Consider the following 13,915-nt stretch of genomic DNA (forward strand, 5'->3'; position numbering starts at 1 on the left):
AACAAATTCCTGTTTGTTAAGAATATACTTCCGTCCTCATTCGTGGGTTAAGATATCCTCAAACAAAGCGACTTGTGTGTTTATTTGTTTTCTCTGCGATATTATGCATTTTGTACTCTGGATATGCACTAACAAATTTGCCTTTGAGTGGTTTTTACCTCACAGGTACCTTTTACTGATCTGTGTCGATAAAGCTAGCAGATCACCCCTACTTCACCAGATCAAAACGTCCCGCAAATCCCTTCCCCGTAACAAACGCAAATACAGACATGGGAGACAACAATGAACAAGTCAGCCTCATAGTTGTCGTGGTGGCTCAGCCCACCGTGGCAGAGCAGAATGAGCTTATTGCGCAGCTGATGCAGCAAATAGCTGACATGAGGGTAGAGAAGCAACGGATGCAAGACACTCCTCCACCGGGTTTGGCCCCAACTTTCTCGACGCAAGACCTCCTCCATACTTCCCCTCGTCCAACTCGGATCCTACTCAGCACCGTCCATCGACACCTGTGCACAACCCGTCTAGGGTAGATATGACAACCCAAAACCCCCAATACGCGTCGGTCTCCTATCAAACTCCCTCACCACTCCCAAACAATCCTCCACAAGTACCACCACACCCCCAAAATACTCAAACAGCCCCACTTCCCCAAAATCAAACCCAAAATCCCACTGCCTTCAATTCCCAAACACCGCATCCCCACTTGACCCAAAATACCAATCCCTAAAATTATCCGCGAAACTATCAAACAGCACAGAACGTCCCAAGCCCATCCATAGCCCCACCCCTCCCCAAAAGAACCACTTTTCAAGTCCGAGTCCCGGCCGAGCATGAGGTGCACGGCTCCGAGTTGGACCATTATGAGGAGCAAGAAAGAGAGTGGAGGGTGAGGGAAGAAGTGAAGGTAGACATAAAGGAGGAGATCAAGAGGGCAATGAGAGAATTGCAATGCACTCCAGACGTCGCTGGGTTAAGCTACGCAGAACTATGCATCCACCCAGACTTGAACCTACCTGAAGGGTTCAAGATCCGGAAGTTTTATACCTTCGGAGGGGTGGGAAACCCCATGGCACACCTAAGAGCGTACTGTGACCAACCCGTGGGAGTTGGCAAAGATGAAGCGTTGCTGATGAGGTTGTTCAGCCGAAGCCTGTGCGGTGAGGCCCTGGAGTGGTTCACGTCACATGAGACTCGACAATGGCCTTGTTGGAGCGCACTGGCTAAGGATTTCATCGACAGATTCGCATACAACGTCGAGATAGTCCTTAATCGGTACTCCTTGGAGAAGATGAAACAGAAGCCCACAGAAAGCTATCGAGAGTTCGCGTACAGGTGGAGGAAAGAGGCAACGAGGGTGAGGCCTCCGATGACCAAGAAAGAGATCGTAGAGGTGTTCGTGCGGGTGCAGGAGCCCGAGTATTATGACAGAGTCATCTTATTAATCGGTGCAAAGTTCACCGAGATAGTCAAAGTAGGTGAGACTATCGAAGATGGCTTGAAGTCAGGAAAGATAGCCCGAGTCTCTACATCGCCTGGGTCTTCCGGACTGGTAAGGAAGAAAAGAGATGAGGTTAACGCTATCTCACACAGGGGAAGAAAGGCCCCCAGAAACTTACCACGTCCCCAAGGCTGCTCCAACCCTCCATCAAAGCCTCATCAAGCCTACCGTCCACAATCAAATCATTCCGGCCACTACAATGCCGCCCCCACTTATCCAGATGCCCATATTTTGTCGTATCACAATCCGCCCCAAAATTTTCCCTCAGTATATCCAAATTACCCCCAAGCTTATCAAGTCCATCCCTCTTACCAGAATGTCGCTCTCAGCTGCGCTAATGTACAACCAAGCTATCGAGCACCTTCCCCCGCATATCAAATACAAACTCCAGCATATCAAAGCCTCCTCCCAAATTACCAAGATCCAATGCCAAACTACCGAACAAATCCCTACCCCAGAACCCAAGATCCACGCCCAAATGCCCGCAGTTATCAACAAGTCCCTCCCCCTCAGAAGGGCGCGTATGATCCCCCTCGCCCCAATTTTTAGAAGAAGCCCTCCAGAAGCTTCACCGTGTTGGCTGAAAGCAGAACTAAATTGTTCGAAAGATTATCCGCGGCCGGATACATCCACCCTGTGGGGCCCAAGCCCGTGGATGTCAACTCCAGATTCTACAGACCGGAGCAGAGATGTGCTTATCATTCCAACAGTGTTGGACATGATACAGAAGACAGTATCAATCTCAAGCACAAGATCCAGGCCTTGATTGACCATGAAGTGGTCTCCCTTAAGCCTGCGGCACCAAACGTCAGCACGAACCAGTTGCAAAATCATGGGGGTGGGAACATCAACATGATAGAAACTGACGAAGATGAGCGTGAAGCCAAGAGAATTACTCCTGTTATTCAGGAAGACTTGGAAAAGGCTGTCGCTTCTTTGAGCGTCAGGGAAAAGGGAGAGCTTGTCATTCTGACACCTGCAAAGGCTGTTGCCTTGGTGCCCACAAAGACTCTCGCCAAGCCCAAGTTTGTTATAGAAACGGTCGTGGCTCAAGGCATGACTAGATCTGACAGATGTTACACTCCTGACGATCTTGCTCTCGGAGGACAAAAGAAAGATCATGCCAAGAGACCGATCAGCGAAGCAGAAGCTGAGGAGTTTTGGAGGAGAATGAAGCCCAAAGATTACTCCATTGTAAAACACTTGGAGAAGACTCCAGCCCAGATTTCTGTGTGGGCCCTGCTGATGAGCTCCTGGTCCCACAGACAGGCTTTGATGAAAGCCCTGGATGACACATATGTGCCCTTAGATATGAGCAGCGACAATGTAGCTGCTATGATTCACCAAGTCATTCGGGAACACCGCATCAGTTTCTGCAATGATGAATTGCCGACCGAAGGGAGGGCCCAAAACAAACCTCTACACATCACTGTGTATGCCGCGGAAAGATCGTCAATCGCATTTTGGTAGACGATGGATCTGGCCTGAACATATTCCCCTTGTCCACACTCAAGGAGCTGAGGTTTGACCTTGGAAAGTTGGAGCAAAACCAGGTCAATGTGAGAGCATTCGATGGTGTGCAGAGAGAGACGTTAGGAGCGGTGAACTTGACAATCCAAATGGGCCCTGCAGAATTCGAGGCTAAGTTCCACGTGTTGGATATCGACACCAGCTATAACCTTCTTTTAGGAAGGGCATTCATTCACATGACTGGAGCCGTCCCCTCCACTCTCCACCAAATGATGAAACTTGTGTGGAGAAATGAAGAACTGGTTATTCATGGTGAAAAATGCCACTCAGGAAAGCAGGTGCCGGTCTTGGACGAGACGCTGCAAACTTCGGATTTCTACACGGTGGAGTTGGTAAATGCTACCGATGAGGGCTTGGTCCCGCAGACTCCCATGCTGGCCGTGTACAGAATGATCGCCACTGTAATGCTACAGAGCGGATTCGAACCAGGTTTCGGACTTGGAAGGAATGCCCAAGGGATCATCGAGCAAGTTCCGGTCCTTGCTCAAGGATCAAAGTATGGTTTGGGGTACATCCCACAAATGATGATGTGAAGATAAAGAGGAAAAATGATCAAGGGTTGACTAAGATGATCCCGCATCTCTATCAATCCTTTCCAGTCCGGGAGCATACCGAGCCTGAAGACGATGGGGAAGGGATCTGTGACCTATTCAAGGATATTAACGCCGTTATCGAGGAGGAGGTCAACCCAGCTAGCATTCGCGATGCGGAACCAGGGGAGATGCTATAGAATTGGACTTCCACGCCAATCCTGATGTCCCTGACTCTTGGGTAGAAAGGAATTATTTTATGCATAGTTAATCGATGGTCGTCCAGAAGAGGCCTGAGACCCATCATTTCTGCATTGTTCTTGATTTTGAATTTTGTTGTGCTGTTTGAAAAGCGACATGGCCCTGTGCCATGACCCAAGTTCGCATTTTGTTTGATTTAAATGAAAGCCTCCTTATTTTGACTTTGTTTATTAAATTGCTTGTTATATTTTACTTTCCTAATTTTGTCTGTTTATTATTTCAGTAACGTAAGTTATAAACTTGCCAATGTCATGTTCTGTCATGAGCTAAATGAGAAAAATGAGGTAAATGACGAAGAGGTCGATGACTACGACGAAGAAAGTGGGGAACCGGATTACATAGCAGAAGAATTTTGAAAGTTCGAGAATCAACATAAACCGAATCTGGAGGAGACAGAAACGGTGAATTTGGGAGATTCGGAATGTGTCAAAGAGGTTAAGATCAGCACCCACCTAAATGAAACTGAGAAGGAGAACCTGGTTCATCTGCTTGCGGAATACAGTGATGTGTTCGTTTGGGAAGTCGTTGACATGTAAGGGTTGAGTACTGATGTCGTATCTCATAAGCTTTCTATCAACCCAGGGTTCGAACCGGTGAAATAAATGTCTCGGAAATTCAAGCCTGAATTGAGTTTGAAGATTAAGGAGGAAATCACCAAGCAGATAGAATCTCGATTGGTGGAAGTAACGCAATATCCAACCTGGTTTGCCAATGTCGTTCCGGTTGCCAAGAAAGACGGAAAAATCAGAATTTGTGTCGACTACAGAGATCTCAACAAGGCTAGTCCAAAGGATAATTTTCCGTTGCCAAATATCCATATTCTGATTGACAATTGTGCCAAACATGAGATGCAGTCATTTGTGGATTGTTAGGCGGGTTATCACAAAATTTTGATGGATGAAGAAGACGCAGAAAAAATGGCATTCATCACACCTTGGGGGTATATCACTACAGGGTAATGTCGTTCGTCCTCAAGAACGCCGGTGCTACTTACATGAGAGCCATGACGACTATCTTTCATGACATGATTCACAAGGGAATTGAAGTGTACGTGGACGATGTCATAATCAAATCCCGTGAGAGTTCGGATCATCTGACGCACTTGAGAAAATTCTTTGAACGTTTGCGTCGGTACAACTTGAAGCTAAATCCCGCCAAATGCGATTTTGGAGTCCCAGCTGGGAAGTTGTTGGGGTTTATAGTCAGCAGGAGAGGTATTTAGCTATACCCTTCTAAGATTAAGGCAATTCAAGAGCTACCTCCGCCGAAGACGAGAAAAGAAGTGATGAGTTTCTTAAGGAGATTAAACTATATCAGTCAGTTTATACCACAATCGACAGTGGTATGTGAGCCCATTTTCAAGTTGCTGAAGAAAGATGCCCCGACTAAGTGGACTGAGGAGTGCCAGACCGCTTTCGACGCTATCAAAAGCTATCTGTCTAACCCACCAGTACTGGTTCCTCCGCGAGAAGGGAGTCCGTTGTTGCTGTATTTTTCTGTTTCAGATAGTGCCTTTGGATGTGTACTTGGTCAACACAACGAGACAGGGAAGAAGGAAAGGGCTATCTACTACATAAGCAAGAAATTTACTCCGTACGAATCTCACTACACTTTGCTGAAGAGAACATGTTGTGCTCTAACGTGGCTTGCCCAGACGCTGAGACACTATTTGTCATCATATACAACGTATCTTATCTCCAGAATGGATCTTTTGAAGTACATTTTCCAGAAAGCAATGCCGACCGAAAAGTTAGCTAAATGGCAAATGTTATTGAGTGAGTTCGATATTGTATATGTGACTCAGAAAGCAATAAAGGCACAAGCTTTTGCTGACCATCTTGCGGAAAATCCCGTTGACGAAGAATATGAACCTCTCAAGATATATTTTCACGATGAAGAAGTGTCATTTGTGGGTGAAGATATTTTTGAAGCGTACCCAGGTTGGAGATTATTCTTCGATGGAGCGGTGAATCACCAGGGTAAAGGTGTTGGAGCAGTCTTGGTATCAGAATCTTGTCAGCACTATCCTATGGCGGCTAAGCTACGATTCAACTGCACAAAAACCATGGTTGAGTACGAAGCTTGCATTCTGGATTTGAAAATGGCCGTTGACATGAATGTTTACAAGCTATTGGTTATTTGAGATTCGGACATTTTGATTCATCAGGTTCAAGGAGAATGGGCTGTGAAGAACCCGAAGATTGTACCTTACGTTCAATATGTGCAAAAATCTATGTAAAAGGTTTTGCAAGATCGAATTCAGACAAACTCAAAGAATACAGAATGAATTAGCCGATGCTCTTGCCACGATCGCTTCAATGATCAAACATCCAGATATTGATTACATCAATCTGCTAGATGTAGATTTGAAGGAACTCCCAGTCTATTGTTCACACGTTGAGTCCGAACCAGATGGTTTGCCTTGGTATTTTGACATACAGAAATACTTGGAGTCTGGGGCATATCCAGAAGACACTACATCTAGTCAGATGAAATTGATACGTCGTATGGCTCTCAATTTCTTTCTGAATGGAGAAGTCCTGTATAGGCGGACTCCAGATTTGGGTCTTTTAAGATGCGTGGACGCTTCTGAAGCTGTGAGGCTTATTGAACAGATTCATGCTTAAGTTTGGGGTACACATATGAATGGGCTTACTTTAGCAAGAAAGGTTCTTCGAGCTGGTTATTTCTGGATGACTAAGGAGAATGACTATTGCAAATTCGTGCAAAAATGCCACAAATGTCAAGTGCATGGTGATTTGATACGGGTGCCACCTCACGAACTTAACGCTATGAGTTCACCTTAGCCATTTGTAGCTTGGGGAATGGATGTCATCAGTCCTATAGATCCAGCCGCTTCTAATGGAAACAGATTTATTTTGGTTGCCATTGATTATTTCACCAAGTGGGTGGAAGTAGCCTCTTACAAGTCGGTAACCAAGAAAGTGGTTGCCGATTTTGTATGCAACAATCTGATATGCAGATTTGGACTTCCAGAATCCGTCATTATTGATAACGGTGCAAATCTCAACAGTCACCTGATGAAAGAGATATGTGAACAATTTAAGATTATTCACCGAAAGTCAACTGCTTATCGCCCCCAAATGAACGGAGCTGTAGAAGCCGCCAACAAGAACATCAAAAAGATTTTGAGGAAAATGATTGACAAACAGCGGGGTTGGCATGAAATGTTACCGTATGCTCTACTAGGTTATCGAACAATGGTCAGAACATCGAGTGGGGCCACTCCATACTTGCTAGTATATGGAACAGAAGCAGTCGTACCTGTTGAAGTCGAGATACCGTCATTGAGGATCATCCAAGAAGCTGAATAAGCAACGCTGAGTGGGTTAGCAAACGGATTGATCAACTAGCTTTGATTGATGAGAAGAGAATGGTCTCCGTTTGCCATGGCCAGTTGTATAGACAGAGAATGACTCATGCTTTTCACAAAAGAGTAAGAGCCAAAAATTTTGAAGTTGGTCAGTTGGTCCTTAAGCGTATTATTCCTCATCAAGACGAGTACAAAGGAAAGTTCGCACCAAACTGGCAAGGTCCGTACATGGTTCGTAAAGTACTGTCTGGAGGTTCTTTAGTCTTGTCAGAGATGGATGGCGTTGTATGGCCCAAGCCTATCAACTCAGATGCTGTCAAGAGATACTACGCGTGAAGTTTCGCTTTGCATTTTTCTATCATTTACTTGTAATCATTTTGTTTGCTTGTATTTGTTAAAGTTGAATCATTATCCCTCTTTTAAAGAACTACGTCTGACCTGAATTCTCGAGAACGAGATACGTAGGCGGCCTATGTCGGCTTCGGTCACCCTATTTACCCCCTTTATTATTTCTTTTGATTTGAACTACGTTCGACCTGAATTCTCAAGAATGAGATACGTAGGCGGCCTTTTTCGACCTCGGTCGGTTTTCCTTGTGAATTTTATTCTTGTTAACCTTTAAGGGGAACTACGTTTGACCTGATTCCTGCCTCAATGGGATACGTAGGCGCCACAAGGGTTCGGTCATATATCTCGTAAGATTTCTATTCCCCTTTACAATAGAAACTGGGACAGAATTTTTGAGAGGGACTCAAAAATTCTCCAGAAGAAGTCTCCGCTTCAGCAAGTCAAACTAAAGACCTTTCGAGATTTGCGACTGGGACAGAATTTTTGAGAAGATCTCAAAAATCCCGCGATCTGTTCAGTTACCATGGAAAGATAAGCAGGACAGTAAACTGGGACAGAAATTTTGAGGATAGCCTCAAAATTTCATCATGGGTCTTCCCTACAAGTCTGGAATGCCCCTCTGAAACTCATCAGCAAGTGTCAGATTCAAAGGAGCTCGAAAGGCCTGATATGACATGACTTCGCAGCGACTTTTCAACATACTATTTCTTAAAGATTTCTCATTTCTTTTAAAAAATTTCCCTCTTATGTTTCATTTTTTTTGACGTAAGATGTCTTTTCTTATCTATCAAGAGTCGGGAAATCAGGAAATCAACCAGAGATATCAAGACCAGGAGCAAGCAACTAAAGGAATCGACACAGATCAGTATGTTTTAAAATTGACAATTTTTCTGTGGATGCAGGTTTATAGTTTTGCTTTGAAGTCGGCCGAATTATCCCGACGGACGAATACGGAGAGCTCCCCAAGTGGAGAGAGCTATCTCCAAAATCAGTGATCTTACTGAAAGTAGGAGGCAATGCATATAGTTTGTGGCAAGATGCTTGTGAATGTGTTTGTTTATTTCAAACCATTCTCAACAATGTGAAATTTGCAAAAGTGTCTGGCAAGATCCCAAGGTGAATCAAACAGGAATCTCAACTAAGATTTCACAATTTCTGCAGAGGACGCTATTTGCATTGCGTTATTAAAGCAAGATAATTTTTGTCGATCAAGACAATGTATTACCTCGGAAGAGACAGTTAGGCAACTATTATTTTATCATTATCAATCAAGTCGATATATTATTTGGAGATCGCCTTGCCGTTACTATCCACAGGGCGATATAAATATTCATGCATCGCGGGAATTAATACACTAAAGAATCATGCATCGCGGAATTTATACACTGAAGAATCATGCATCGCGGAATCATGCATCGCGGAAGTCATGCATCGCAGAAGACATATACTGCTGAAAAATCATGCATCGCGGGAATTAATACACTAAAGAATCATGCATCGCGGAATTTATACACTGAAGAATCATGCATCGCGGAATCATGCATCGCGGAAGTCATGCATCGCAGAAGACATATACTGCTGAAAAATCATGCATCGCGAAATCATGCATCGCGGAAGTCATGCATCGCAGAAGTCATATACTGCTGAAGAATCATGCATCGCGGAATTCATACACTAAAGAATCATGCATCGCGGAATCATGCATCGCGGAAAGTCATGCATTGAGGAAATCACGCATTGCGATTCAACAATTATGTACGACGAGATGGTTTCATGCCTCGTCAAAATTTACACATTGCGAGAAGAATTAATACCTCGCTGAAATTTAGACATCGCGAGAAGTATCTATACCTCGCTGGAATTCATGTATAGCGAAAATCATGCATCACAAAAAGTCATGCATCGCGGAAATTCATGCATTGCGATTCAAAAATTATGTACGACGAGAAGGTTTCATGCCTCGTCAAAATTTACACATCGCGAGAAGAATTTATACCTAGCTGGAATTTGTGCATCACAAGAAGGATCTATACCTCGCTGGAATTCATGCATAGCGAAAATCAAGCATCGCGGAAAGTCATGCATCATGGAAAATCATGCATTGCGATTCAACAATTATGTACGACGAGAAGGTTTCATGCCTCGTCAAAATTTACACATTGCGAGAAGAATTTATACCTCGCTGAAATTTGTGCATCGCGAGAAGGATCCATACCTCGTTGAAAATCATGCATCACGAGAAGATTTCATTCCTCGCTGAAAATTATGCATCGCGAGAAGATTCATATCTCGCGGGAATTTACGTATCGCGGGAACGTATTCATGCCCCGCGAGAGGACATACACAGATAATGAAAGATCAATATTTATCCATCGGCCCAACATGCATCTTTTATTTTCATGAAAAAATAAATATCAAGAAGAGCATCAAAGATAATGATGAAAGAGACATCAATATCGCATCAACATTTATTTATTTATTTTAGCATCAAACGAAGAGTACATTGAAGATTTTATTGCAAAACAAAAGACGTAAGATTTATTTGTTGGACGCCAGACCGATTGAGTCGGCGTTGATTTGAGGAGAACAATGAAGTGTCGACATGGTGAAAGACACTGTCTCCCATCTTAATTACATTTTTAAGCAGACGAGTTTTATCTCAGTCTTTGTCGAGAGCATCCGAAAAGGATGAATTCCCCAAAAACCACAGGTGCGGACGACATCAAAAAGGATGCAGCGCGACGTGGAACTTTTTCTTAGCAGCTAAATGGGACACAGTCCAAATAGGAATATCACACTCCTAGGACGCGAGCACAGGAGCGACTTCCACCACGATCGAGCCACCCCTCTCGAGTCATATAGGTCTTTCTTTAGTTCTGTTAGTTTCAGTCTAGCATCCGGAAGTTTTGTTTTATCGGAAGCAAGTTTCCAATCTGAGTGACAACTCACCAAGTGCTTTGGAAATTATGTCCGTGTAAGTTCTTAATTATGGGTGTGAATCGCGCCACATTCATGGCTAAGAAGTCACAAGCCTCCTTTTCATACTTGTTACTTTGTCACTCGTCCAAAGCCGAAGGTTACCTAGCATAATAGATTTCTTTTTCCACCGGTTGAGTCAAACTACACACAACCTGATTCCGAAAGTCTAAGGATATGTAAGCGGATTCAATGTCGAAAACTCGGCTTTATTCCAACATTCGCTCTCGAATTCTATTCACGAGCATTTCGATACCTTCATAACTCTGTATCAAAGTGGCTTTTGATTCTTTCAAATTGTGCAGTAAATCAAGCTTATCGAACTACAAGTGGCCTGAATTCTCATGTAGCCTGAGATATGTAGGAAACCCGTTTACAAGGGTTCGGCCATAATTCATAAATCCTGTGTCGAATCCTCTCTTTAAAATGAATGGGGTTGGTCAAAATTGGTTTGGTCAATTTTATTTTCCTCGGCTTGCTTGCTTCAACCCGAGTAAAATGAGGGACAGTTGTTGACACACAATTTTTGACCCACACCGGTATAAATTAATTATCGAGCTTCATGAGTTTTTCAAACTATTTAAGATAATTGGTTTTATAAATCTTGTGAATATATATATATATATATATATATATATATATGATACATGGATTTTATGCTTTTTATCATAACTTTAGATAGTATGTACATAAGTTGCATATTTATGTATATAAGTAGTATATCTTATGATTATTCAAAAAACCATCGAAATATACATTTAAATGTTTTATTAAAGTAGTTTAATTTTAATTATAATTATACTTTTGAATCACTTTTTACGAATTTAATAATTATTTTATTAAATAAAAAGGGCTCGTTAATTGATTAATGAAAATTCATCATTTTAATTGGATATCTTCTAAATTAAACCAAACCACTTCTTTAACTTGTTAAATTCCCAGCCCATTCCTTTAAAAATTTTGCCTAGCCCACTCTCCTGCCTCCAAGTCCCGTTTTCCCTATTATCTTCCCTCATTTAATTAAATTCCTAGGCGACCCAACACTTAGGCCCAACATACACCCCATTTCTGTTATTAATCCCAACCCATTTCTATTATTAATTCTATCCCAACCTTTCCCTTGACCTTGCCCCATCTTAACTCCCCTTCTTCTTCTCAACATCCACGCCATTTCCAGGAAGAGGAAGGCACGCGAAAAGAATAGGAAAACGCAGAAGAAACAGACCCCAAAATTGGAAACCCCCGCTCTCACACGCGACCCTCTCCCCCACGCGATCCTTCCCCCCCCCCCCCTTTTTCATCACACCATTTGCAGAAAGAAACAAAAATCCCCAGAAACAGCCATAAGAAAAGGAAAAACCCAGAAAAACAAACCCCTCTCCCACCCGCGTCTCTCCCCCCACTCGCTCCCCTCTCACCCTCTCTCTCTTTATTACTTGTTTGTGCGTTTGTTTGAATTGTTGTTAGCTTTAGAGTTTGAAAAACTCCAAACCCCTCATCGAACGCCTTTTGCTTTATCAAACTTAAAATTAAAAATTGAAGTTTTAAAACGATAGAGGTTTAAATTTGAAAGTTGCTTAGAGTTGAGTTTAAAAGGTCTAACAAAAATTAAATTTTTAAAACAATGAAAATTGCAAAAATTAGTAAAATTCGTCTAGATATAATCTTAATAAATCTAACTTCGAAATAGATTCGCAAAATGGAAAAATAAACGATAAATATTTCAAAACTTGAAATTTGCCTAAGTAAACTTCTAAGAAATTCAAAAAAAAACAAAAATAAAGCAAAAAAGATTCGCAAACGTTAAGATAAAATAGTCAAATAGTTAATCGCCGAAAAACCGTAGTTGATGGAGCGTCTTAGGTGCTTTTTTTTGAAACCTTCCTAAGACGCTAATAGGAATCCCGAACCCTTAAAAAATTTTCAAACAATTTTCTGTTTAATTATTTGAAAACAAGGTTTCTTAATTTTCTCAAAATTAAGTGGCGACTCTTAAAAGTCGAAAATACCTTAAAAAAACAAACACTTTCCGAAATCAAATTTTCGATAAAACAAGAAATATTTTAACCCCATATTAGTGATTTCACACAAAAAAATGGAACAGAAGTTGCATGCTTGCTAACTAATGATTTTTGTGATTCTTGGGTTATATTAAGTTTTAATTGGTTTGTTAGATTAAAAAAAATGGAACTTGCAAAAGTTTTTCTACATCTTCTCCAAACCGCTTTCTTGGGACACGAAAAAAACCCATGGTTGGGTTACTAAACTATCCACGATCGTAGACACTCAAACCATATTTTAGTGTTGTTTGTCATTATAACCATCGAAGTGATGCCGCTACCAGGCAGTGGTGTTATTTAAGAATATATAGTTTAATTGAATTCTTATTTTTATTAGTGGTAATTAACTTACTTAATTTTTAGTTTTATTTTTAAGTGTTTGTGCTTAATGGAGGAGCCATGAGTGTAACTGGCAAAAATGGTAGACCTGTGGGCCATCAAGATGACATTGGTAACCTCAATGATGTCCATGAGAAGAATGCCAATGACCCCCATCCTATGAGAGGTGTTGGAGCCAACCACTTACCCCCAGCCGAGGGGAACGTAGTGTTCCATATAACAAGCACTATGTTGCAACTCTTGCAACTAAAAGGACTCTTCAGCAAAATGCCTCATCAGGATCCCCGTTAGCATCTTTAAAACTTCTTATATGTTTGTGGGTCATTCTGTTTCAAAAACATATCTCAACAATCAGTCAGGTTGCGATTATTCCCATTTGCTTTGATGGGGAAAGGTTGTTAGTGGTTAGATGAATTTCCACGACATTTAATACTTCATGGGACGAGTTGGTCCCTGCATTAAATGTGTGATTTTTCCTTCCTCCAAGATGATTACCATTTCGGATAGAATTCAAAGTTATTAGCGCCTGAATGGAGAGCCTTTGCATGAAAATTGGCTACTGTTCAAAAAGTTAGTGTTACAATGCCACACCCAATGTTTGTTTGATAATGTACCCTTATGGTACTTCTACCAGAGTTTCGATTCGGTAAACAAAGGTGTTGTGGACCAACTCTCCTCCGGAGGATTAATACAATAACCATACGCAGTAACAACTCAACTTCTTAATGGCATGAAAAGCATCAACAGTGCATGGTACACTTGCAAGGACCTGGTCTCTCCTATCACCTTTTAGCTATCTAAGGAGCAAATTGAAAAGGACATGAGATTGACCAAAAAATGGACACGATTATGATATAACTTGATATGCTATCAAAGAATGTCATGGGTGTTGGGGCCGTAGTGTCAATGTTGTGGGAATCAAGAGCACTAGTCTTGAGGAACACAATTTAAAGCTCTGAACAACAAGAAGGTGAATTTTCTAGCCAACCAAGGTGATGGCTATTGTTCAAACTACATCACGGTGTAAATTGAGATTAAG

At 42.0% G+C, this 13,915-nt stretch overlaps 2 protein-coding genes across 2 annotated transcripts; both read left to right on the forward strand.

Moving 5' to 3' along the window:
* The first annotated feature begins 269 nt into the window (after window positions 1-269).
* LOC138338489 (uncharacterized) lies at window positions 270-2,968 on the forward strand. Its single transcript, XM_069289455.1, has 3 exons — window positions 270-420; window positions 753-2,019; window positions 2,107-2,968. The coding sequence occupies exons 1-3, from the start codon at window positions 270-272 to the stop codon at window positions 2,966-2,968; spliced, it is 2,280 nt and encodes a 759-aa protein (XP_069145556.1).
* A 3,070-nt stretch (window positions 2,969-6,038) lies between these two features.
* LOC104649274 (uncharacterized) lies at window positions 6,039-6,446 on the forward strand. The gene has a single exon (XM_010328156.1). It carries the CDS (start codon window positions 6,039-6,041, stop codon window positions 6,444-6,446), a length of 408 nt encoding a protein of 135 aa, XP_010326458.1.
* The last annotated feature ends 7,469 nt before the right edge of the window (window positions 6,447-13,915 follow it).

Source organism: Solanum lycopersicum, chromosome 9 (assembly GCF_036512215.1).
Source record: "Solanum lycopersicum chromosome 9, SLM_r2.1".
NCBI lineage: Eukaryota > Viridiplantae > Streptophyta > Magnoliopsida > Solanales > Solanaceae > Solanum > Solanum lycopersicum.